General features: G+C 38.7%; 1 protein-coding gene across 1 annotated transcript; it reads left to right on the top strand.

The window, feature by feature from the left end:
• Positions 1-439: 439 nt before the first annotated feature.
• LOC142343137 (lipopolysaccharide-responsive and beige-like anchor protein) lies at positions 440-26,135 on the top strand. Its single transcript, XM_075394829.1, has 3 exons — positions 440-3,294; positions 11,102-12,985; positions 20,392-26,135. Exons 1-3 carry the CDS (start codon positions 2,223-2,225, stop codon positions 25,797-25,799), a joined length of 8,364 nt encoding a protein of 2,787 aa, XP_075250944.1. The 5' UTR covers positions 440-2,222; the 3' UTR covers positions 25,800-26,135.
• The last annotated feature ends 17 nt before the right edge of the window (positions 26,136-26,152 follow it).

Below are 26,152 nucleotides of genomic sequence, written 5' to 3'. Positions count from 1 at the left end.
GTTTAAAAAATGTTTTAAATGGAAAAAAAACATATTTGATCAATGGGTTTGAGATCTTATGACATCAAATACCATATATCAAATTTGCACATCAGAGTATGTTGTAAAGAAAAAGAAATTAAAACAGTCGCTCCCAGTTCAATTTTTTCAGCAATGGTATTTTTGACATCCGGGAATCTTAAAATCAGCATTTTCTTCAAGGCAAGAGAATCTTGGAGTGGGTTCCAGGTTTAGCTGCGCGACCCTAGACCGCTCTTATACGTAATTACCTCATACCTTTACTTTAACGCTTATCATACGGAGCGTTTAGATTGTTTCGATTCAATTTCATTTGAGATCATTTGTTGCTTTGGGGTTACTAAAAATTCGGGTGCTTTTGTTTTCATGACCGATTCCAGAAATTTGAGAAACAATTTCTGAAATCGATTTCACTTATGCTTTAAGAAAGAAGTTAAGTACGATTTAACAAGAAGAGGTCAGGAGCAGCTTCTTGATTCGATCTAATGATAGAAACATACTTATAACTGGTCTTACAACAAAATAGTCGTTGTGTTCATTAATTTCAAATTTTGATTGCAGTTAGCTGATTTTTTTATCTGTGAGAGAGGAGAAAGTAGTCACTATGAGGCGTTTATCCTTTAACTAAATTGCGGCCATGGAGAACAGCAGCTATTTTGAGTAACTTTTGAGAAATATTTTTGAACTGCATTTGCGCACGCAGCTCATATTGATAGCTTTGGCTGGGAATATTTTGATGAGCTATGGGACAAGTTGAAAGGAATTTGATGGTATGCAGTGACTATTTGATGTATAGCATTAGAAGAAATAAACATCTAGTAGATATCATATAATCAATCTAACTTAAGTTGTCTTGTTTTGTGATTGTCTTTACAACCATTCAATGTCGCAGAAAGCGTTGGTGCTAACACTTTTTCTTTTTCTTTCTCAACCGTAAAACTGCATTCGTTTATTATTCACTTTGTCTTGTTTGTATTTATATCTTTTAGTTATTTCTATTGTAGTAATGTTCAATTTTGATCTCTTTATATCACGCTATTTTCGGCTTAAATTCAAAACTCAATTTAAAAACTTTCACTTCGATTTGTGCTTCTTCAAATTCGAGAATTTATTGAGAAATAGTATAGTGCGGTATTATAGTTTTAGTGATATTAGTTATTAGCTTGAGCGCCAGAAAATATCTGAAGTTGTGTTTAGTCATTGTTATCAAACATTTATTCATTCTCTAATGTCGTGATTTAATTTTTATTCAAATGGACGAAGCAACTAGTTAGTGTTAGTAGCCTTTTACTTACTTACATACAATACATGAATTCATACCTACCGTGTAGATCAATTAAACTTGAGATAAACTTCACTTTTTACTCTTTCTATCTATGCGTTGTCTGAAGAGCAAGCTTTAGCTTGAGACTGCAGCTAGGGTGCAGCTATACTAGTATCTAGAGTAATTATGGTCTTGTTTCGTTCCAGTAATCAGACAGACTTTTTGTCTGGGTTGTCAGTGATTATTATGCCAGCTTGAATAACCTTATCACAAAGGGCTGCAGGCGAAAAATCGATTGAATTTTAATTTTTGTTTGCTCAACAATACCACCATAATAATATTTGTGTTCTCCACAAATAAGTTCCATCGTTGCATAGCATAGCTGCAAGTGTTCTTGTTACTGCAAAAGAGTGTAATGGTGGTGCTGGTGGTATACTACGTTGTGTTGAAAAATATTCACAACGCAAACACTCTCCTTATGTAGAAATAATAATTGTGAGCTAATGTTTTCTCGCCAACATATGGAGCGTTTTAAGTCCTGGTTATTTCCTTATTTTTCAGAATAGTCCTGTTTATGCGTCATGGAATTGAAGACTTAGTCTTACAACATACATATTTGTGTATATATGTGCAATCGCATGTTAGCGTTGCTGTGTAATATGTGTGTGCGTCTTTTTCTGAATCTTGTTTCCACTCTTTCGATATAATTCCATTAAGGAAGCCCTAAAAACTCGACTAGCCCGTGCCCCCATTGTTCATGAATCCCTTCTTTACCGGCTCAAAGCACTATACTGTTCATTTCATTAATTGAATACAACCCTGCGTCTTTCTATCTATCTACCTTGGTGTGTGCAAAACGAAAATAGAAATTACCATCTACACCTCTGAAGATAACCTTGGGGCCTTTCTATACCTCTGAAGATATAAGCTTGTCTTGTTGATGGAGGTTCTTTACAACATACAAGGACAACGTGTAAGTCCACAACACTCGCACATTTTCAAGTCGGCTCTTCTCGCAAGTGAATTTTCGACGCAAGATCTGGTGAAAGTTGTCACAAATACAGCAGTATGCTCCAATTTTGACCTGGAAACTTCTTACACTTTTGACAGTGAACAGAGTTTAGCTACCAGTTTAAATCTGCTCCATTTTATTTGCCAAGACAGCAGTCCAGAAAGTGGTCAGAGCTCTGCAAAACTGAAGCCACAAGTGTGGTCTTTGTTCAAAGCCGCAATACAGAAGAGTACTCGCAATTTGTGCATTTGTTCGGAATATGGACTTGCCAAGTGTCTGCTTGAAAAACTGATATCGATAGAATCGAGCGATGCTTTGGCAGACTTGTACACTGAGATCTTATGTATCATAGTTCCGCAAACCATTTCGAACAATGAGCTCAAAATCATTATCAATCATCTTCATAATGGAACAAAGGCATCTATTACATGGCCTGCTAACTCTGCAAACCTGCTAACTGTACTGAGACAGGCTCCCTTCCAAATTGGCCCGACTGAGTTCTTTGATTTTCCTGGTTTCGACCGGAGCTACATTGCGATTCCACCGATTGCAAGGTGGCCATGTACTAACGGCTTCACATTCACAACCTGGATCAGATCTGACCCTGTTAGCGACATCCGCGAAGATAAAGACAAACCGTACGTGTACTGCTTCAGAACATCGAAAGGACAAGGCTACTCGGCTCACTTTGTTGGAGCATGCTTAATAGTCACTGTAATTAAAAGCAAAAACAAAGGATACCAGTACTCGGTCAACTTTGAGTTCAAACCTCGCGTGTGGTACATGTTGACCTTGGTTCATATCTACAGTCGGTGGAGGAATGGAGAGATCAAGTGTTACGTAGATGGACAACTGGTGACGACTGTGGAGGTTAACTGGTATGTGAAATCTGGCTATGATGTGTATGACAGGTGTTACCTGGGATGGGCACCCACCACTGACGAGGATAAAGTTAGACGTTATTTCTGTGGACAGATGGGAACAACATACCTCCTCTCAGGTAACAAATCTCAAATTGATCAATTGATACAATCTTCAAATTAATGTAACGCTGGGGAAATGCTATTTTTGAATATTGTTACCTATTTATCTTCATATTTGATTTCAGCTATCCTTTTTGTGAGATCGATTTGACGATAATTATAAATGAGTTGAGAATACGATTAACGGAAGGGAGTTGACGATAATAAAAACAACGAGGCTCGGTAATGTGCGTTCGCACATTAAGTTCGACCCCGCTCATCCGCATTTTTGGCATAAATGACTACCAAATGAGGAACAGATAGAAAACCCCCAAAGGGAAGAACAAAAAGATCGACTCCAAAGCAAATAACTCAATGGAGTAACAAATGCCGTATTATATTGATGAGATCAGCCATTATTAAAAAAGCAAGTCATAGCGAACAACAAAATGAAACAACAATAACAACAAACATTGATTACATCCAAAACTTAATGTCCATTTTTTAAAAAAATTATTAAGGTAAAAAATAGCGTTAGATAAAACTAAAACTAGACAAAATAACTTGTGCTTCACTAGAAAAGATATGGGACTCATGAGACTAGGTAATAATAAGGCTCGCTAACAATTAGACAAAATGAACAAAAAACAACAAAAATAAAAAAAATGGCTTATTTTCAAAAACAATTATTTCAAAGTAATAAAAACCATTTGATATCAACTAAAAACGTTCAATTATTTTATTATTACCGATGCCAAAAAGGAGGGCGTTATGACCTGTCATGATTCAATTTTTTATGCGGTTAAAAAAGAACAACCAATGGAGACAACAAACAAAAATTCAATTAAAACTTGCGAGAAAACGCTGTCGGAGCCTGTAAAGCCATATCTTGCCCCTCAAAATATGTTCAATTGAGCCTTCCTCAAACGACAATAATGTGGTATGCGACCTCTCATTAACGAGAATTGGTAACAATTAGACAAAAAAGAACAAAAAAGGCAAAATTAAGTAATACTTTTGTATTTTTCGAAAACAATTATTTTTAAAGTCATTAAAGCCATTAGCTGCAAAACGTAAGAATTAACTTCATAACGAATTCTTTACAAACTTTACATTTTTTACAATTGCTCCTTCCCTTGTCAACAATAATGTCATATTAGACCTGTGTTTAACGAGACTAGGTAACAAATAGATAAAAAAGAACAAAAATGCGAAGTGGTGTCGAAGCTGTTAAAACCGTAATCTATACCTTTGGAGGCTTTTTATGTACAATAATGCCTTATTTGAAACACCAATAATGTAGCTTGTGAACTGTCAATAATGTGATAATGTGACAAAACGAGAAAAATAACGTGAAAAATTAGCCAATGCTTAAAAATAGAAAACGTGAAATCTAGTAGTATCAAAGTCAGAAAACGATAACATAACGCATAAAAGCGCTAAAAAAGATTAATTTGTACTTCAGTAGAGAGAAGAGGAAGAAGAAGCACTCTCTCTTTGTTGACACTAAGCTACCAGTTGACCAAATCAAAGAAAAATAGTGGCAAGGTCCAATAAGCCATTGTTTATTTAAAGATCAAACATTTTTAAAAGTAAAAATGACCATAATCTTTCGAATAAAGAAACTAAATACATTAATTTGGAACTTATTAGAAGATTGGACCTTTCAACAGTGAAATTTGATTTGAATTGTTGTTTCTTTAATTAACATTAAAAAGATCGTTTTTTTTTTAAAAAAGCCGGAATAATTACAATGAAAATTGTTTTTGGATTTTAACAGTCCAAGATTGGACACAATCCAGCCTTGCTGTTGCTGTTCTTCCATTAAAAACACTCAATTGTTTCAAATTTTATAGTTCTAGACAATTTTTTAGTTAAGAGATCAAAAATAAATGTTTGGTTTTTCACAACCATAGAGTAAAATTAGCAACAAAAGTATTAATTAGCAAAGTATTAATTCCAGACTACTCTCCTTGGGAATGGAAGCGGGACTAACTCCCTTTGTTTTTTACAAAGATTGAATTAGTTGTTTTTTGGGGTTTGCACTTGCGGTAATATTCATCAAAATGGACAAAAGAAGCTTATTTCGGGAAATTTTTGATCAAAAAGGCTGACTTTTGAAATATTTAGCCAAATTTTAGCCAAAAAATAAATCAAAATAGTCAACAATACTTTTTTGTTGTTAAAAATAAATCAACACAAAAATTATTTATAATTTTTACATATCTTGACGCAGATTGACGCAAATTTTAGGCAAAAATTCCGGAATATGTGAATAACGCTAACGCAAATCGGTCTAATATTTACAAAAATTTAAACCACGATAACTCGTTCTAATAAAAGAATTTCAAAAAATCTTTTTAATTCTGTATTCTACGCTGGACGGGCTTTTTAATGATGCCACTCGCAACTCTCTACGATGAATATATCGTTCGGTTAAAATAGACTGAACAAAAAAACCCATTCGACTATAGTTCCCCCCCCCCCTCCCTCAAGAGGGGTCGGAACAAAAATAAACTCTCAGAACACTGGTTTTTCAAAAAAAATTCTAATATAATCTATATTCAAAGAGCTTTCCAATGATATAACACAATTCTTTATCAGAAAGGTCTTTGGACATCGATAAGTCTCTGCGAAAAAAGAAATTCGAAAAAATCTTTTTAATTCCATATCCTGCCCTGGACGGGCTTTTGAATGATGCCTCTCATAACTCATTGGAAACCTGAAAACATTTTTCAGCAAAAAATACGGAAAACCTTAAAAAATGTTGACAAGGCAATTGGAAATTGATGATTCATCATTTTCGAACCGCTTGTATTCATCAACAACTTTGATAATGAAGTTCTTTAATTGTTTAGACTTTGGCTTATCTGAAACTACAATTAAAAAATCAGAAAAAAAACATAGCAGGCAGATTGCCGCAATAGCTGCGAAGTAGACTTGTGTGCAGCATAATACAGATAGAAACAGATACAGTTAAATGTTGAAAACGTTATAGATGCCGCTTAAAAAGCTATGCACCAAAACATTCAGCGATAACTTAGTAAGGCTTACTAAAAATCACTCGGCAGAACCCTTTGTCTTAACGACCTTTACTTTACATGTGTTCCTGTGACCTTAAAGTGATTCAATTTAAACTTAATGTTTTAAAAAGCAAAAGTCATTAGTCTGTTGAGAGAGTAAGTCACGTATTATCAAAATTTAATCACGCAAATGATTGAAAACGTTTCCTGCGGAGAATGAGAAATGACGTGACGCGCGCAAACACCGTAAGTGAGAGGTAGAAATTATTCAGAATATTTGACTTTTTAAGCTCTGTTGTGTGAATAAATGTTCAGCGCAAAAGAGCGTCAGACGACGAAACAAGAACAAAAGTCACGAACGCCGCAATATAACACGCTTGTTTATCACCATTTCAAAAGTAAAATTCAAGTCTTTTAATATAATGGGATGGTGTCATTTGCGAAAAAGTGAGTCATTTGCAACCTGCTTCAGTCGGGGGGAGGGGGTGGGGGATGTTAGCCTAAATGAGACTAAGAAATTCACTAGGGGGCTTCAAATAACCTCATTATAGGTTAATTTATAACACTATTAAGATTTAAAGTGAAAAAATTACACCAACTTTGTCGTACTTATCATTTGACTTTTAGTAATAAATTGCCGCCAATTGAGTTCTGCTGGTTGAAAATTGCGATTGAGAGAGAACTTTAGATCACGCAAAATTTGGTGTACTTGTAATTTTGAAAATTAAATTTATAGAAAAAACTGATTAATAGCCCCTGAAGAGAAGCAATTATTGTAAACGAATGCGTCTTTTTTATGCAAATTTTTGCTGGTCCGTTTTTCTTCTTTTTGAGTGACTTTTACGCCCTTGACGTTTTGCGTGATCTTAAATTCTCTCTCAATCGCAATTTTCAACAAGCTGAACTCAATTGGCGGCAATTTATTACTAAAAGTCAAATGATAAGTGCGATAAAGTTGGTGTCATTTTTTCACTTTAAATCTTAATAGTGGTATATTTTAACCTATAATGAGGTTATTTGAAGCCCCCTAGTGAATTTCTTAGTCTCATTTAGGCTAACCAAGCGTGTTATATAGCTTTGTTCGTGGCTTTTGTTCTTGTTTCGTCGGCTGACGCTCTTTTTCGCTGAACATTTATCCACACAACAGGAGCTTAAAAAGTCAAATATTCTGAATAACTTCTTCATCTCACTTACGGTGTTTGCGCGCGTCACGTCATTTCTCATTCTCCGTAGGAAAAGTTTTCAATCATTTGCGTGATTAAATTTTGATAATACGTGACTTACATCTCTCAATAGACGAATGACTTTTGCTTTTTCAAACTTTAATTTTAATTTGAATCACTTTAAGGTCACAGGAACACATGTATATTAATGGTCCCTAAAAAGGGTTCTGGCGAGTGATTTTTAGTAAGCCTTATTAAGTTATCGTTGAATGTTTTGGTGCATAGTTTTTTAAGCGCAATCGATAACGTTTTCAACATTTATCTGTATCTGTTTCTATCTGTATTATGCTGCCCGCAAGTCTATTTCGCAGCTATTGCGGCAATCTGCCTGCTATGTTTTTTTTCTGATTTTTTTGTTGTTTCAGATAAGCCAAAGTCTAAACAATTAAAGAACTTCATTCTCGAAGTTTTTTTTTACTAATTTACCTCTTAATAATAATAATTAAATTGTGCTTCTTTTCACGAACGTAGTAAATTCTTTACGCGTATCAATTTGAGTTTATGTGCTAGCAGCCGTCAGCATCTCAAAAGCTATTAATCTGGAGCTTTTCTTTTTGGCCACATAAAAAATTTGGATTGTATTGGTGCTGTCTTTCTTTGTCAATCACACATTTCTTTGATGACTTTTCTCGTGCTTGAGGTCATTTTTCACTCATAGTGGAGCGACTGTTTGGTGCATGCTCGTGATTAATTTTTGGTCGTCACTTTCAAAATTGACTTTATCACTTTCAAGATGACTTTTACTTTAGTTCAAGCGGAGAAGGTCAATTGAGTGTGTTACTCTAATTGAAGGTAATTTGAGAGAAGCTAATAGAAGCAGCAATGAATTATTCATATTTCTTAATTTCATGTTCTCACTTTTTCGTTCTGTTTGTCTTTTTGGGGTCTGCAGATCTACGAAGTTATTTCAGCTTTTTCTGGTTAACCGCCAGCTATGTTTTTTTTTTAGTTTTTTGGTTAAATAGGTCCAGTTGACGTTGGTCCCAGTTTATAAATGTTTTGTTCCAGCTTGACTTTTTTTAATACCTTTTTGGGGGGATATGAGTTGGTAATGCCAAATTAAGCACAAACAAAAGTGAATTGAACCATTTTAAAAAGTTTTTTAGTGCCAAATTAAGCACAAACAAAAGTGAATTGAACCATTTTTAGAAGTTTTTTTTAGTTTTCAACGATAAGGCACTAATGAAACTTTTCTATGGCTTGCTATGGGATATTGGATAGATTTTGGGAAACCTGTTTTGAGTATTTAAGTTTCACGAGCTGTACCAATTTTTAAATTAGCCGATTTTTCAACTTTTTGTCGTTTTTGCCTCTGTTTGTCTATTACATGTGAAACAAGTTCTCTGCTTTGCTGCAAGTTAGTTTTCTTGTGGGTTTTTTCGTAAATGATTTTGTTTTGAAGTCTTATATACAAAAATAAGACAACTTTTCTAGTACAAGAAGTCAAGTAAAACTCTTTTGAACTGAGGCTGAGTTTGTGCGTTGGTTTTAGTTATACAATGTTGGTTCTGAAGATATAAACACCAAGTGTCCTCTGCAAAGCCTGCCTTTTTAATCTCTTATATGCGATCAAAGCACGCTGATATCCTTTTATTTTGCTGATACCCAAAACAATCTGCAATTTGAATGCCAATAGTTTGCTTTCTCTCTAACTTCATAAAATTAACTTTTGTCGATTCAGCTTGTATTATTGAATTGGCCTGCTGCTTAGGTAAAGGATATTACGGTTTTTCCAATTTTTGGATTGTACTGCAATATTTGTGCAGCTGTTTTTATACAATCCAAAGTATTTGGATTGTTTTGGTGTGGACTCTTTTCTTAATATCTGTTCACTTTTTTTAGGTTTTTTTCACATCAGAGACGTCAAAATATAGTGGTGATTTTAATCACGCTGGATTAGAAAAGGGAGTAAAAAAGCGGGTAGGTTTGAAGCGTGATGTTTTTCAAAGTACCTTTAATGTGGAGTGAGAAGTTGCTATTTGAACAAATTTTAGAATTTTGAAAGTGAATTTTTGTTCACGTGCGGAAATTTGACTGCTGTTTTCAGTGTTTCTTCTCTTGAGTGCGATTAATATGGTACATATGTTTTTTAAGGGCGCTCATTTGAAATTGGCTGAACTAATTGACGGGCAGGTAATACTTTTTTAACTTTGACTCATTGGTATTTGTTTTGCTTATGACTTTTTCACTGATTATCTTTAATGGCAGTTGTTGTCTGTTGCTAATAAGTAACAGGTGAATCTGATTTTAAGAATGAAATCTGCTTTTTGGAAAAGGCTATTTTTGTCTTAAGTGTTTTTGTTGTTGTCTTCTCTTAGTCTCAGGAACAAAAAATTCTTTTTGACCTTCTAGTGCAACGTAATTTTGGTCTCAAAATTATTTTTAGTCGCGAAAAGTATTTTTTATCATTTTTAAAGTTTTATGATATGACGTGGTTAAGGTTTTAGGTTGTAGTTATGAGGTTCTCTTAGTTTGCGCCACTTGTTTTCAAAGTTTGGTTTTTGCCGATATTCTTTAGTTTTTGTCTTTTTTAGCTTTGTCTGGCATTGATTCCCACAAGGTTATTGTAATAGTTACTCACTCTATGGACGCACAGTCAGTAATTTTTGTTTTTTTTCAGAGATTCTTAAAGCACTAATTCTTGGGGGGGAATGTTTTTTTTGTTCATTTTTGCGCATATGGGGTCGGGGGTTTGTTGACTCTCTTTGATTAATGTTGCTGTGAAATTTTCATCATAGGGTCATTGGTTAAGTCTAGTCTTCGGACTGTTATTCAGGACTTGCCCTTCTATGTTTTTAGTTTTACACCAGGAGTTTCATTATTGATTTCTAGCTTACCTCGCGTATTGTATCCACTGAATGGATTTCTTTCACTCATTGAATTACGCAATGTGGTGAATGTACTCACGGTCAAAAGAGCAAAATGAAAAAAAGCGGGATAAACTGATGAATCCTCACACAGACTTAACGTTTAAAGACTTTGTGCATTAAGTTATCAAAGTTGGTTAGAGTTTACTGGTAATTGGTATTAGTATTAAGCTTATTGTCCTGACTTTAGAATTCATTCAATTAAAGTTGCGAATCAGTTTAGAAATTTAGTTAAGTAGAATTAAGAATTCTTAATCAGATTGCACACCAAATTAGAACACGTTTTGACACTATCTTGGCGCTGCTTTTTCTCTTTAACACCGGATGGGCTTCAAGGGGTCTGTGATGGCTATTTTCCAGCAATGTGTCGGCTATGTTTACAAAAGAAACAGAAATTAAAAAATAGCGTTAATAAGTTTTTAGAATATTTTTCGATATCAATGAAATAGGGTAAGATTTTTAACGATAAGAGGTTTTATAAGAATACGGGAACCGTTTTGGTTACTCTTAATAGAGTGACAACTCTTTGATGTATATAATAAGTGTAGTGGCTATTATCACTTAGGTCATACAAACTATTATCAATTCAAATGACGCGTTAAGTTAAACAGGTTTATGAAAACAATTTTCACTTGAAAACGACTTTCTAAAGCCTACAATTTGTGTTTGTATTTCTTTTATGATTCCTCGAATAATTTCTCCGTAGTCGAAATAAGTTGGAAATGTTTTCAGCTGCAATGATGCAATCGCAAGTTGAGGCGTTGCACCAATTGGGGCCATGTTACACTGGTCTGTTCAATCAGCAATCGGACACGGATGTCTGTCTGTCCGAGTTCTACAACAATGCAATATTCTCCCAAGGATCCCTTGCCTCCGAAATTGTCTTCTCCTACAGTGCCAGGGCCTCCCAATGCCAAGTGTGTTTCTTCTCGGCTGCTTATGGATCAAAAGGGAAAGAAGCCAATACTCATTTTGCCCACTCACCTCACGCCCAATTACAAGGAGATGTGAGAGCCGTGACAACGCAACCCGTTTATCATTCATTGCATTCTATTGGTGGCATTCAGGTACTCTTTCCTCTGTTGACCCAGCTTGGACTCGAACCCGATACCTCGGCTCCCGCAAATTTCAACCCTGGTGAGGTTGTGCTTGAGCTTGTTACGAATCTTCTGATGAGGTCATCGCAAATACGACAGCAGATGGTTCAACTGAAGGGACTAATGATCATTGGTCATTATTTTGTGAAACATTCCAATAAAATAATGACAGAGGGGTTGCTGGATAATGTAATAATATTGTCCAACTATTTCATTCATATCCGCTCTGAAGCATTACTTAAACATACGATCGATTTCCTTCTCCTTAATGCTAATCTGTGGATCTACGCACCTGTTGACATCCAAGTGCGACTCTTCACTTACTTGTCAACAGACTTTGCATTGAACTGTCCTCTGTTCAAACTGAGTAGAATTAGACGTGTCAGCACAGTTCTCCAACTCCTTCACATGCTCAAGTTCTATTATTGGGTTTCAAGCCCTCAAGCCAAATCGGGAGTTTCCCCCAAAGGCGTCGAAGGTTCCAGACCGGGCCAGACAGATATTTTGACGATTCGTTCCTTCATCCTTTTGTTTCTGAAAGCGGTTATAACCGTGGACTCAAACTTTGTTGACGAAGAACACATGCAGAGTTTGTTGAATTACCTGACGACGTTGCATGAGGAAGAGAACATTCACGATGTGTTGTCTCTTTTGCTCTCAATAACTGCCCAATCGCCCCGACTGACCTCACAGGCTTTGGATAGAAAGTATGCTGTGAGAGCTCTCTTCAAAATACTCACTTCTCCTAGTGAGAGGATTCGAATCAAAGCAGTCAAAATTCTCATCTACTACATGGCCAACATTCCATACAAGCGCAAAATGGACATTATGGTTTCCTATGGCCTGTACGAACTGATTGGCCAAAGAATGATGTTACACAGTGAAGAAATAACGCTTCCAACTTACAATGTGATGTATGAATTCTGCACCGAACAGACTGGACCTCAAATCATGGAGAACAAACACGCGGAAATTGACTCGACAACTCCATTAGTTAACGCATTGGGCCTGAAGAGCATCGCTACTATGATCAACACGAGCAGAAAAACCTTGAATGTGTTTGAGATAAAAAAGAAGTTCATCACTGATATGATTCTCCTCTTCAATCACAACCGGGAAAATCGACGTAGACTTCTGCAGTGTTCAGTCTGGCAAGATTGGGTGTTCTCACTGCTACATATTTACCCTCTGAACGAACGTGAGAAGCAGATCACTGAGATGGTGCTGGTGCTGTTCAAGATTCTGCTGCACCACGCCGTCAAGTTCGAGTACGGTGGATGGCGTGTCTGGATTGACACTCTCAGTATTGCTCACTTCAAGGTGTCCATCGAGAACTACCGCAGATCTGTGTTGGCATCTGGACACCATCACCATCACCGGAAGAACAAACGGGAATCCGTGAAAAAAGACGAAGCTCAGAGACGAATTTCTTCCGAAGGTGACGAAAGAGTTGCGCAGAATGGCGAAACAGTGCTGTCATCTCCTGCGGCCGTACCAAGTACACTCGAGGAATTTCAAGGTTCACATTTTTGCTCTTATTAGGTGGATAATGTAATTAAGGTGGACCATTCAGAAAAATTAAAAATGTGGATGAAGAACAATTTGTTTTCTCGATAGTGGTTTGTTTTTGTTCTCATGAGGCAATTTGACTTGTTTTTTTCTTAAATGATTTTTCTGAATGGTTTTCAAAAGTCATTCCTAGTCATTGCGTGGGTGTTTGGTTTTGTCAATGAAAATTCTTACTTTTTTTCGTAGTTCTTTGAGTATTATTGTAATTTTTCGAGTTTTTACTCTCTAGAGGCCAATGAAAATTTTAATTGCTCAATAATAATAATCATCATCATCGTTTGTTTATACACTTTTTCTTCAGACTCAGAAGTGTACTGTTCCGAATTAGGAGTAAAAATGTTCACGGAAAACAAATGTTTTTAAAGCTGATTTGAAAAGATCAACTCCATTCTGTTCTCTGATCCACTTGGGGAGTTTGTTCCACAAGACAGCACCTTGGTAATCAAAAGCATCTCGTCCAAGTTTTGAAGACCTTTTGGGTACAACCAATACCACTCCAGTTCGGGAAGTTTTTGCTCGTTTTTCAAACACGTCTAAATAGTCTGGAATCAGATCTTTGTGAAAAAGGCTTTTGTAGACAAACAGAAGTATTTTAAAACGAATTCTCATGTAAATCGGCAGCCAGTAAAGGTCATGAAGGTGAATTGATACGGAGCACCAAGGATGTAGCCGGTAAACAAATCTACATGCCCGATTTTGGACCTTCTGGAGAATGGACAATTTTTTCATGCCTATTCCGTTAAGGATCGAATTGCAGTTGTCTAAGCGACTCATGATTAAGCATCTAACCAGCACTATGCGTGTTTCGAAATCAACAAAATTTCGAAGGGAATGGAGTATTCGGAGGTAGTAAAAGCAGCTTTTGGCAACAGTTTTTACTTGCTTATCCATGTCAAGGTGTTTATCAACTGTAACGCCAAGGCATCAGGGAGTTAGATAGCTTTACTTCGACGTTTCCGACTTTTATGGAGTTGATACTTGGCGCTTTCTTTACGCTTGAAATGAGAATGGCTTCTGTTTTAATTTCCTTAACCTGCAGGCCAGCATTCGCAAACCAGTATAAAACTTTTTGAACGGTAAGCTCAACGGAATTTGCATTGAAGATGTGTTTTGAAGAGCATTCAAAGTAGAGGAGGGTTTCATCAGCATATAGTTGATAATTTACTTTAATTTCTTTGAGTAGGTCACCCAACGGTGTAAGATAGACGTTGAAGAGCATAGGCCCAAGAATGGAACCCTGAGGTACACCAGAATCGAGAAGTTCTGGTTTTGAGACTGAATCGTTGACTAAAACAAGTTGTTTTCTTCCCAAGAGATAAGACTGAAGCCACTTTATGGCTGTATACCTTATGCCAAAACGATCTTCACAAATATATATATGAGAACTTCGTGGTTCAGGGTATCAAAAGCCGCTTGCAAGTCAAGAGCCACTGTAAAAACAAACGAACGTTTATCAAGCATCTTTCGTGTGTTCATGAAAGTATGCAATAAGGCAGTTTCTGTGGAGAAAGTTGCACGGTAGGCGGATTGCTGATCATCTAGGAGTGAGTTCACATTAAAATATCTTATAAATTGCTCAAATGCAAGACATTCAAGGACCTGGATAAAAAGATTAGGTTACTAATAGGTCTAAAATTTGATTGAATTTCAGGATCAAGACTTTCATTTTTCAGCTTGGGAAACACTATCGCAATCTTAAAATAATCCGGAAAAACTCCTTGTTCAAATGACGTATTGAAAAGTAGGATTAATGAAGGCATAAAAGATGCTGAGAAATCTTTAATCACTGTCGATGGAATTTCGTCGTGGTAGCTAGTCGATGCTAATGTTTTCGCTAGGGCCCTTTGTAAGCTTTCCTCGTTGACAGCTTTGACTTTTGTAAACCGAGGCGAGACCTTGTTGCAGTCTACAGTAAACTTGGAAAATTTTGAGGTGATTTTGCAGACTTTTTCCCGGAAAAAGGTCGAAAATCTTTCAGCTAGGGCGCTTGCGTTCGTAAAACTCGGGTGCTTTGACTTACAGCCTTTCCCTAGGAGTGAATTCAAGATCTGGAACTTTTTTCTGTCTGGAGCTTTTGAAATATCACGAAGATTTTCGTCAAAATACAATTTTTTTCTGTAGTAGAGATTTTGGTACTCTAATATAGCTTTGCTGAGGTCACTCTGAGCTGCTTTTGTCCGCTATTTCCTGAATTCGCGCTCTTTTGTTCTTTTTTGATGCTATGAGATCATCGTCGAAAATTGGGCATTTCTTGTGAAAACCTTTTTGTTGAATCTGTGGTGCATAGAAATCAACGTAACTACGAATGCTAAGCGTGATTGCTGATATTTCAATTTCCTCAGCAACATTTTTCCAAGGCACTCTTTTAAAATTGCGATATGTGAAAGCGTGATTTCTGTGTTTTGGTTTATCAGAAACCGGCATGTCAAATTCAATCAAAAAATGATCACTGAAATCCAGTTGCTGAACAATCATTGGACAACTTTCGTAGAGTGTGGGCAAAAAGACGATCCAAAGTGTTACCATGCTTTTGTGTGGGTTCGTGAACACGTGCTGACAACTCTAATGTTTGGAATAGTTCCAAGATCAAATTTGCATATTTATTTCGTTTAGTAAAATGGAGATTGAAATCGCCTAGGCAGATGACTTCCTCGTAATCCAACGCCAAGGCCAGAACTTCTTCAGAGAATTCATTGTAGAACTACAGGGATGAGGTACCAGGTATATGGTAAACAACTATGAAGAGATAGGGCTTGGAGTGGAGCAATTCAATGGCTAACATCTCAAACGTGACTGTTTTAACAGAATCAATTATTTTGGCGTGAAAATTCACCATATATGAAACAGAGGCCGCCCCCTTCTCGTGAGACCCTGGCATGTGAGTGATGAGAGTAGTTGTCTGAATGTTCGTAGCACTGCTTAAGAAAAATTCCTCCTCCGAACGTTGCCACGTTTAACATGTAATAAAAACATCCGGATTGGATAGCTTTATAAGTGAACTGATTTTCGAGCACTTGTTTCTCACTGATCGCGAATTCGAGAGGCCAATTTTCATTCACTCTTTGAGCCGCTCAGGGAGTAGTCACCTTCTGGGAAGAATTTTGAGCCACTGCCAGGCTGTTTCGTTCAGTCAACCTTCCAATGAGAATCCCTTGAGGCCAATTTTCAGCTTTTTCAATGTCTTCAATATCTTTTTCTTGAAAAACAGCGTGGAAAGATTTATATGGTGATTCTTGTTTTTGAGACTTCTCTGATATGCAGCAGTTCTACACCAATTCCGGTACAGTGTTGTTTGATATCGTCGGTGGTTGTTTCTGGTTGAGCCATGCCTATGTACACATGCCTCCTGGGCAGGTTGGGCTTGCGAGGGGGGATAGCCTTGAAATTTGAGTTTGCAGCTCCATCTCCGACTGCAATGATAGGGGCTGACTTCACTGTTCTCTGTTTTGTTGGAGCTGCTTTTGGATCGGCCGCTTCATTCGTCGAAAGGAAAGTTTTCCGTTTCTTTGACTTCTGAGAGGAATCAGACATCATTCTGGATTGAGAGGGCTTACGAGATCGCAAGTCAAACCTCTTAGACTTCAGGGTCTCAGCAAAAGTGAGATGAGATGCCGTGGCCGCAGTAGGCGCTGAATCGGAAGATTCGACACGCGAGCGAAACTTCATTACTTCCTGGGTTACATGACTTAACATTCCTTCAATTTTCGTAAGTTCATTCTTCAAAAAGTTCGGATTTTTCATCGGATGAGCAATCATTACAGCACCACAGAAGAGTGCCTATTTTGACAAGAGTTAAATCTAGTGAGGTGTAGACACAGGACGTATGAACATTTTTCGAGCATACATGGCACTCCATTGAGTTTTCCGTAATTTTACTCAAGCAAAGAACATATTGCTCAGTGGTAAAGAGAGAAAAAGTATTCTGACTCACCCCGTCAGTTGGTGGCGTGCAGTCAGTCGAGGGGGCGTCATTTTCAATCGTAGAGTCCACACAAACAATCAGTATCACGATCGCACTCGAATGTTCTTTCCGGACCAAGGTTATTGAGTTCTTTGCTGTATTTTTTAAAAAGGATCTTTTCTTTGAGGTTTTAAATGTTATTCACTCCTTCTGAGGTCAGATGAACGTGGGCCTTTTCCTTGTGATGGTTCTTCAGGTGACAAAATCGAATGTACTTAGATAGACTGAGGAACTTCCACTTCGACTCTTTGGCTAACTTGGTAAGGATCTTATTGATTTCATCCGTTCTGACAGTGAGTGCCTCTCAGAGGAATTCCTAGGATATAGACTGCTTTATAGCTTTCAGCAGTAAAATCGCCCAGTTTCTTGAGTTGTTTGGCAATCAGAGTTGCTGGTGTGGCCGACGGGATATTGTTATCGAAAGCGTTATTTCCACCGATGAAAATAATAAATGCTTCGCGCCGCTCAGTGCTCGGGAGACAGTCGTATGAGTGCTTGACCTGACCTCCGGGAAGAGACAAAACTGAGAAATTTCCATTGAACAGGTCTTTAACTTGCGAGTCAGATATCATAAAAGCTTTTGTTTGAGCTCTTCTAAAGATGTGATATCTCATCTAAAACTCCGGTGAAACCTGAAGGTATCTGTGGAGTATGAAAGGAGCACTGTTAATTGCTTCCAGGTACTTCAATAACAGCTTGCAGTCTGTTCACTGTGAATCAATCAAGGGCAATCACGGCTACCCTGATCATCAAAGCAATTCTATTTAATCGGTAACTGGGTTGCTAATATAATCGGTAACTGGATTGTTTTAAAGACAATGAAACGGTTTTTAAGATTTTAATTTCACAATTCTTCAATTTATTGACAATTTTTGTTTTTTTTAAATTCTTCGATCTCTAGTGGCCTACAAATTTCTTTTCGAAACGTTGACATGGTTTGCTGCTAAAATCTCAGGGCATCGACTGGTTTTTAGGATATTAGGGTGAAGAACTTGAGCAACTTTTTTGTATGTTTGGCTAATTATTCAACTTTTTGGTCGGTCTGGCTTCTGTTTGTCTGTGTGGCCGGATTTCTGCTAGCCTGCAATTTAGTTGCTCGTTCGGTTTCAGCAAAAAAATGATTGTGAAATTGAGAATAAATATTGAAATTTTACAATGACATTCGTCTTTTTATAATTTCTCTTAATGTTTTGTGGCATTTTTAAGTTCTCTGAAATCGGCTCTTCAATATTTGTTTGATCTTGGTTCTGTGTTATGCTTAAGTTTTAACATTAAAGTTCTGCTTTTGATATTATTGTGTCATGTTGTAAAATGTTTGTTGTGTGTGTGTGTGCGTGTGTGTGTGTGTGTGTGTGTGTGTGTGTGTGTGTGTGTGTGCGTCTGTGTGTGTGTGCGTGCGTGTATGTGCGTGTGTGTGTTGTGTATATTGTGTGCGTACTGTGTGTGCGTGTTTTGTGTGTACGGTGTGTACGTTTTTTGTGCGTTGTGTTGTGTGTGCTGTCTGTGTTTTGTGTGGTGTGTTTGTGTTTTGCGTGCGTGCTGTGTCTGAGTGTTGTTTGTGTGTGAGTTGTGGGTGTTTTGTGTGTGTGTTGTGCGTCTGTGTCGTGTTTGTTTGTGTGTGTTATGTATGTGTGTGTGCGCGCGCGTGTGTGTGAAATGTGTAGTGTTGTGTGTGTATGGTATTTGTGTTGTGTGTGTGTGTGTGTGTGTGGATTGTGTGTGTTGTTTTCTGTGTTTTGTGCGGGTGTGTTGTTTGTGTGTGTGCGTGTTGTGTGTCTGTGCTTGTTGTGTGTTACATGTTTGTGTGTTTTGTTTGTATGTGTTTCGTGTGTTGTGCGTGTGCTGCGTGTGTTGTGCGTTCGTGTGTCTTGTGTGTGGTGCGTGTGTGTGCGTGCATGTGTGAGTGTGTGTGCGTACGTGTGTGTGTGTGTGTGTGTGTGTGTGTGTGTGTGTGTGTGTGTGTTGTGTATATTTGTTGCGTGCGTGTATTGTGTGTGCGTCTTTTGTGTGTACGGTGTGTACGTTTTTTGTGCGTTGTATTTGTGTTGTGTGTGCTGTCTGTGTTTTGTGCTTTTGTGTGGTGTGTACGTGTTTTGCATGTGTGCTGTGTCTGAGTGTTGTTTGTGTGTGTGTGAGTTGTGTGGGTATTTTGTGTGTGCGTTGTGCGTCTGTGTCGTGTTTCTTGTTTGTGTGTGTTATGTATGTGTGTGTGCGCGCGCGTGTGTGTGAAATGTGTAGTGTTGTTGTGTGTGTGTATAGTTTTTGTGCAGTGTGTGTGTGGTGTGTGTGGATTGTGTGTTGTGTTTGTGTGTGTTGTGTTTTGTGCGGGTGTGTTGTGTTTGTGTGTATGCGTGTTGATTCTTTGTGTTTGTTGTGTTTAGTATGTATCTTATATTTGCGTGTTTTGTTTGTATGTGTCTTATGTTTGTGTGTATGTGTGTTTTTGTTGTGTGCGTTTGTTTTGTGTGTGTGCGTGTTGTGTGTCTGTGTTTGTTGTGTTACGTGTTTGTGTGTTTTGTTTGTGTTGCGTGTGCTGCGTGTGTGTTATGCGTTCGTGTGTCTTGTGTGTGGTGCGTGTTTGTATGTGTTGTGCGTTCGTGTGTCTTGTCTGTGTGTGCGTGTGTGTGTGTGTGTGTTGTGTATATTTGTTGTGTGCGTGTTTTGTGTGTAAGTGCTTTGTGTGTACGGTGTGTTCGTTTTTTGTGCGTTGTATTTGTGTTGTGTGTGCTGTCTGTGTTTTGTGCGGTGTGTACGTGTTTTGCGTGTGTGCTGTGTCTGAGTGTTGTTTGTGTGTGTGTGTGCGTTGTGCGTCTGTGTCGTGTTTCTTGTTTGTGTGTGTTATGTATGTGTGTTCGTACGCGCGTGTGTGTGAGTGAAATGTGTAGTGTTTTTGTGTGTGTATAGTTTTTGTGTTTTGTGTGTGTGGGTTGTGTATGTTGTTTGTGTGTGTTTTGTGCGGGTGTGTTGTGTTTGTGTGTGTGCGTGTTGTGGGTCTGTGTTTGTTGTGTTTTGTTTTTATGTATCTTATGTTTGCGTGTTTTGTTTGTATGTGTCTTATGTTTGTATGTATGTGTGTTTGTGTTGTGCGCGTTTGTATTGTGTGTCTGTGCTTGTTGCGTGTTATGTGTTGGTGTGTTTTGTTTGTATGTGTTGCGTGTGTTGTGCGTTCGTGTGTCTTGTGTGTGGTGCGCGTGTGTGTGTGTGTGTGTGTGTGTGTGTGCGTGTGTGGTGTGGGTGTGGTGTTCTCCGAGGGATATGGAGGCAAACGTTTAGTATGTTTTTGAACTAAAACTTTGAGTGACGATCGATACTAAAGAAAATCAGCCATCTCACTTCCTTCAGTTTTCATCCGGCCTAATTGTTATACTGTTTTGATGATAAGTATCGTTTTGCAGGAGAGAAGATTGAAGACATTCAGTTGGAGAAAGGGACGCTGGAGAGTGATATCGCAGCTGTGCAAGCCCAAGTGTACGCAGATCACGTTATTCACAATGCAGCAGCCACCACTGATGTAGAATCGGGAGTGAAAGCATCGCAGAACCCTAACGACTCTCTCAAAGTACTTGGACTGCCTGAGAGCTCAATCAACACTTCATTATCCAGTCCCGAGAAGCAGCCGGCGTCTCAAGCGTATAAATACCAGAATGAGTCGGTATCAGAGCAGGACACTCTGAATGAAATATCTACTAAAAATGAGGTGTCGGAGCTCACTGAAGTGCCTCCGGGTACATTTGCGGTTGAGAAACCTCAAATTTCTACTGAGACCGAATTGACTTCAAAAGAAGTACGGTTTTCATCAAACGTCAAACCAGAGTCCCCTAGAACTCCTAAGGACTTAGAAGGCACTGATCCTAATAATGGAGGAACTCCCAAATCTATTCTGAAGAGTAAATTGTCGCCGAGAAATAGCGAGGCAATATCGGATGGGAAACGCCGATCGGGCAAATTGTTCCGAATTCCTCCTTTTCAATGGACTCATCTTGTTAAGAGGTTGCTGTCTGATCTCATATTTGCGATTGAAACTGACGTGCAGGTGTGGCGAAGTCAAAGCAACAAATCACTCGTTGAGTTTTTGAATGCGCCTGATAATATAACATTTCTTCATAATACTGTCCATGTCATTTCACAAATCTCAGATATGATTTTGTACTCTAGTGGAGGTCTTGTAGCCTTGCTGCATTCAGCCACATCTCAAAGTCAAGAAAATCTATCTACAACCGGAGGTCTTTTATTTGACGAGAGCTTCTCTTTCGTGCATCGATTGCTTAACCTAGTTGACGTGTTTGTTTACTCCGCTTCCCCTCGATTCTCAAGTCTGGAAAGCGAGAAGAGAATGAATCCAGGCGGAATTCTGAGACAGTGCCTGAGATTGATTTTCTGGGCTGCTCTGAAGAATTGTCTTGAATGCAGGTACAAATTTGCGCGACAGCTTGTAGCTTATGAGCACGACATCCAAGACGAAGATGCAAGTGGGGATGTCCTGAGTGGCTCCATTCAGTTGCAGGCCATCAACGACTTGACTAGACTGTTGCAAGATATAGACATCAGCCGAATTAGATCTGCAATTTATAGAGAAGCTGAAGACTTGAAACAAAGTCAGACAGTTGCTTTGTCCTCTGTGTATTTCTTGACACTTCTCATGGTCGGACGATACCAGGACATTTTGGAACCCACAAAAGTCACCCGGTCTCCTTTTACGAAAGAAGTCATGGATTCAAACAATGGCTCGCCCAGATTAGGTGGCAACGCGGGGGAGGATCGGGCAAGATTACCATCAGAGCAGAGTGAAAATGATGGAGAATCTGCTGAGTCTCCCAGACCGACTGAAGATAAATTCGAAGATGTTGATCTTGGAACCCCTGTGGCTGACGCGGATGACTCTGATGTTGCAGCAGGAGCTGCCAATTCTCAGAACGCAGCACGCCGACAAAGTTTGAATTCGACAACAAAGAAGGCTCCACTTTCGCGATCCGTTACATGGGCGGGTTCTGATGAGCAAGATTCTCAGAAGACTCGACAAGACGAGGCAGGTACGGAAGATCTAGGTCTTGGAATTGGGGCTAGCTTGGATCTGACGACTTCAGGAAAATCTCAAAATGAAAAGCTGGTGGAGTCGGATAGTTTCGATAAACTGAATTTTGCGACGGGACTGAGTTTTAACAAAGTGACGATGGGAAACAACATTTCAAAGTATTTAGAAAACTCACTAGCTGGCTGCAGTCACGTGCTGAGGGATCTATTCATTGACTTTTCACAGTTCTTAACTCGAACCCTGATTGGCTCGCATGGCCAAGAATTACTGCAAGAGGGGCTTGTTGTCATGAAGAATAGCCAATCAGCAGTTGAACTCGTGATGATGCTCTGCTCACAGGAATGGCAGAAAGCAATTCAAAAACATGCGGGCGGAGCTTTTTTGAATTTGGAAAACGAAGGTCGAATAATCTCTTCATTGACTGCTGATCATTTGATACGAGTAGCGGATGAAGCAAATGAGATCTTGAATCGAGAGTACCAAGATCAAATGGCCAGACAATCTGAGTTTGAGGCTCGCTGTGCTACTCATTTAGCCGACAGACGGGAAGAAGAAACCATGTGCGATAGACTGATTGTGGCTTCTAGACGTCGTGATACATTGACGTCTGTAAAAAGTGTTCAGAAGATTGCTTCTTCTGCATATAGTCAGGCAGTCTGGGACAAAAAGGTCAATAACTCTGCCCCCACGTTTTACAAGATTGATTCTTGGGAGGATAATTTGAGAAGACGTCGTCGAATGATTTTGAATCCGAACGGATCTTGTCATTCTGAAGCAGTTCTGAAAAGTGAAGAGGGTGAAAAAGATGAGAATAGAGAAGTGGAATCTAAAGCAGAAGAGCCGTCGTCAGTTTTGAGTGACATCAAAGTGGAACCGATGTGTGAGTCAGAAGATGGGAAAGAGCTAAAAGAGGAAAATGAGAGTGATAGTTTGGAGGATACAGAGAACGATTCAGAATCCCAATCTCATCTTATCAACATTCCATCTACAACCAATCCCGTCAAGTTCCAAAGCCATGAGTGTCTACTGATTCATCCATGTGTCACGGCCCCAGGCATGCTCTCAATCACTACCAATGAAATTATATTCGATATTGACGAAGAAAATCGCGAATTTAAGAAAATTGACCCTGCGCTTGTTGCTTATTGCGACTTAACTCATATTAAAATACCTTTTGCCGATATTCGGGCTGTGTTCTCTAGGCGTTATCTGCTTCAAAATACAGCTTTAGAGATATTCGTTGCCACGAGATCTGCCGTCATGTTCAATCTGCCTGATTTAGCTGCAGTCAAGCAAGCAGTCACTCTTCTGCCAAGAGTTGGAATCGGAACCAAATTTGGAGCTCAGCAAACCAGAAGGTATTCGATGGTTTCTGGACGTTCCTTACTTCGACTGACTAACATGATGGAAAAATGGCAGAAACGAGAGATATCCAATTTCCAGTATTTGATGTTCCTGAACACAATCGCTGGACGAACTTTCAATGATCTCAATCAGTATCCGGTGTTTCCTTGGATTGTGAAGGATTATGATTCGAAAGAATTGGATCTGAAATCGCCAGCAACGTTCCGAGACCTGACTAAACCAATTGGGGCGCAATCAGCTCAAAGAGCGGAATCATTTAGATCAAAGTATGAAAAGTGGGAATCGGACACGGTACCCCCATTCCACTACGGTACCCATTATTCCACCACTGGTTTTGTCCTCAACTGGATGGTAAGATGCGAGCCTTTCACCTCAATCTTTCTTAACTTCCAAGGTGGCAAATTTGATCACGCAGACCGCACATTCCATTCTGTGAAACAAGCCTGGATGAACTGCCAACGCGATACTTCAGACGTGAAAGAGTTGATACCAGAGTTGTTCTATTTGCCAGACATGCTTCGGAATAACAACAAACTAAAATTTGGCAAGTTGGAAAACGGAGAAGTTGTTGATGATGTCTTATTGCCTGCTTGGGCCACTTCTCCCGAGGATTTCATGCGGAAGCACAGAATGGCTCTGGAGTCGGAATTTGTTTCATGTCAGTTGAACCATTGGATTGATCTCATATTCGGCTTCAAACAGCGAGGCATCGAAGCTGAAAAGTCTGTGAACGTGTTCTACCATTTGACATACGAGGGCTCAGTCAATTTTGATGCCATTAAAGATCCAGTCATGTTGGAGGCTCTGAAATCTCAGATTCGTAGCTTTGGAACAACCCCTGTCCAGTTGCTAACAGAGCCGCATCCTCAGAGAAGTTCAATAATTGTTTTGAACCCTCAGTTGTTTAAGCAGTTGGGAGAAAGCTCCGATGGTTATACGCTCAAGTTTTTGTCAAATTCGCCCATCGTTCATTTGGCTGCCAATACACATCAAAGTTTAACTGCACCCGCTAGTGTAGCAATTGGGGAAAACCTTTCTTATTCCATAAATAAATGGGAGCATTCTAATTCTGTCAGCAGTATTGCAAAGCAGATGGTGCAGAATCAAGAGCCCGAATCTTCAATAAACATTCGCCCTCTGCAAATAGACAATTTACAGCTTAGTGCTCCCCAATCTAACTATACTGGTAGGAAACTGTGTTCGGATTTAATGGATACGAATTTCATTGTTCAGAAAAACAGCTTTGTTGTCACTTCTGACAATAGTTATGTCCTTGTTTGCGGCTTTTGGGACCGTAGTCTGCGTGTTTTCAACCTTGAATCTGGCAAGCTGGCTCAAGTTGTATTTGGACATTACGGAATTGTAACATGCGTAGCTAGAACTGAGAATCGGACGGGTGGCAACTGCCATGTAGTTTCGGGATCTGCGGACAACACGTTGCTTGTGTGGGAGTGGAATTCAAGGTTCCAATGTATTATGGGAGAAAAGACTATACCCGGGGAATACCCGATGGCCAAAGCCATTTTGATGGGACATGAGAGCACAGTCAAGTGTGTGACCACCTCTAGCGAGTTGGGAATAGTCGTATCAACTTCAGACATATCACAAATTTTAGTGCATTTAATTAATGGAGAATTCGTCCGCCGCATTGTTGCCCCAGAACAAGTAAAAGAAAGCTCAAAACTTGCCTCCTCCTCCTCCATTTCTAGCATTCTGTTGAATCCAGCTACTGGAAACATCTTCGCAGTGTCGAACAACAGGAGTTGCTTATCTGTTTTCTCAGCCGAAGGAGTTTTGTTAGCTAATAAAAATGAATTTTGCAGTACCAGACTCAACGACTTGACTACGTCCTTAGATGGCGCGTATCTGATTGTGGCAGGCGATTGTAACTGTCTGCAGGTGTTCAGATCGCATAATTTGGAATTCCTCCACGAGTTCCCAATGAAGAAATCAGATGACGGAATGACATTGAACGTCAAATCAGTTGAACTAAGTTGGGATAACAAGCATGTGCTGGCTGGGATTAGTAACGGGGCACTCTGGTTGGTTCCAGTAAATTTCACCCGATGGTATCCAGAGTATCATGAGCAGTTGAAAAACAACTCCCCAAAGAACAGCCCAGCATCGTTGACTCCCATTCACAAACCAGAAGTTGTGACGCCAGCATCTGCCGCATCTTCTGGATCCCTAGGTCCAAATTTGAACACAGTTGGTACAAGTGAAGCAGAGGGAAATGAAAAGGAAACTGAGGTTGCGCAGAAGTCGAGTTCAGACTGTGTTGACAGAATTAGTGAAGAAGTGAATTCTGTGTCCTGTGAAGGTGATGATCACAAATCTGGTGAAGTAAATGGAACTGAATCAGTAACAAATGAAAATGTAGATGAACAGAAAGAATCATTGAACTGAAAATGTGAACAAATGAAGTTATTTCTCCGTTGTGACTTTGAACTTCAATTAATAATTAGAAGTCATTATTTGCATGTCGTAATCTTAATAATCATTGCAGCATTTTGTAAAAATTTCGTGTAAATTTTGAATTATTTATCGTTTTGAATTTACTATAAAAGCTTGCTGTCATATTCCCATTTAAGCTGATGTGAATCAGCTATAGACAATACTTATTGACGTTGCGGTTAAATTATTGAAATATAAATATTTGGTATAGTTTTGCAAGTCCTCAACCTTTGTGCTTTAAAATTATAAAAATTGTCAACTATGATGAGTAATATACGCATTATTAAATTTCGTTTTGCATGATA

The sequence above is a fragment of the Convolutriloba macropyga genome, chromosome 7 (genome assembly GCF_964194025.1).
Source record: "Convolutriloba macropyga chromosome 7, txConMacr16.3, whole genome shotgun sequence".
NCBI classification, from domain to species: domain Eukaryota; kingdom Metazoa; phylum Xenacoelomorpha; order Acoela; family Convolutidae; genus Convolutriloba; species Convolutriloba macropyga.
This window is presented reverse-complemented; position numbering and strand designations above follow the sequence as displayed.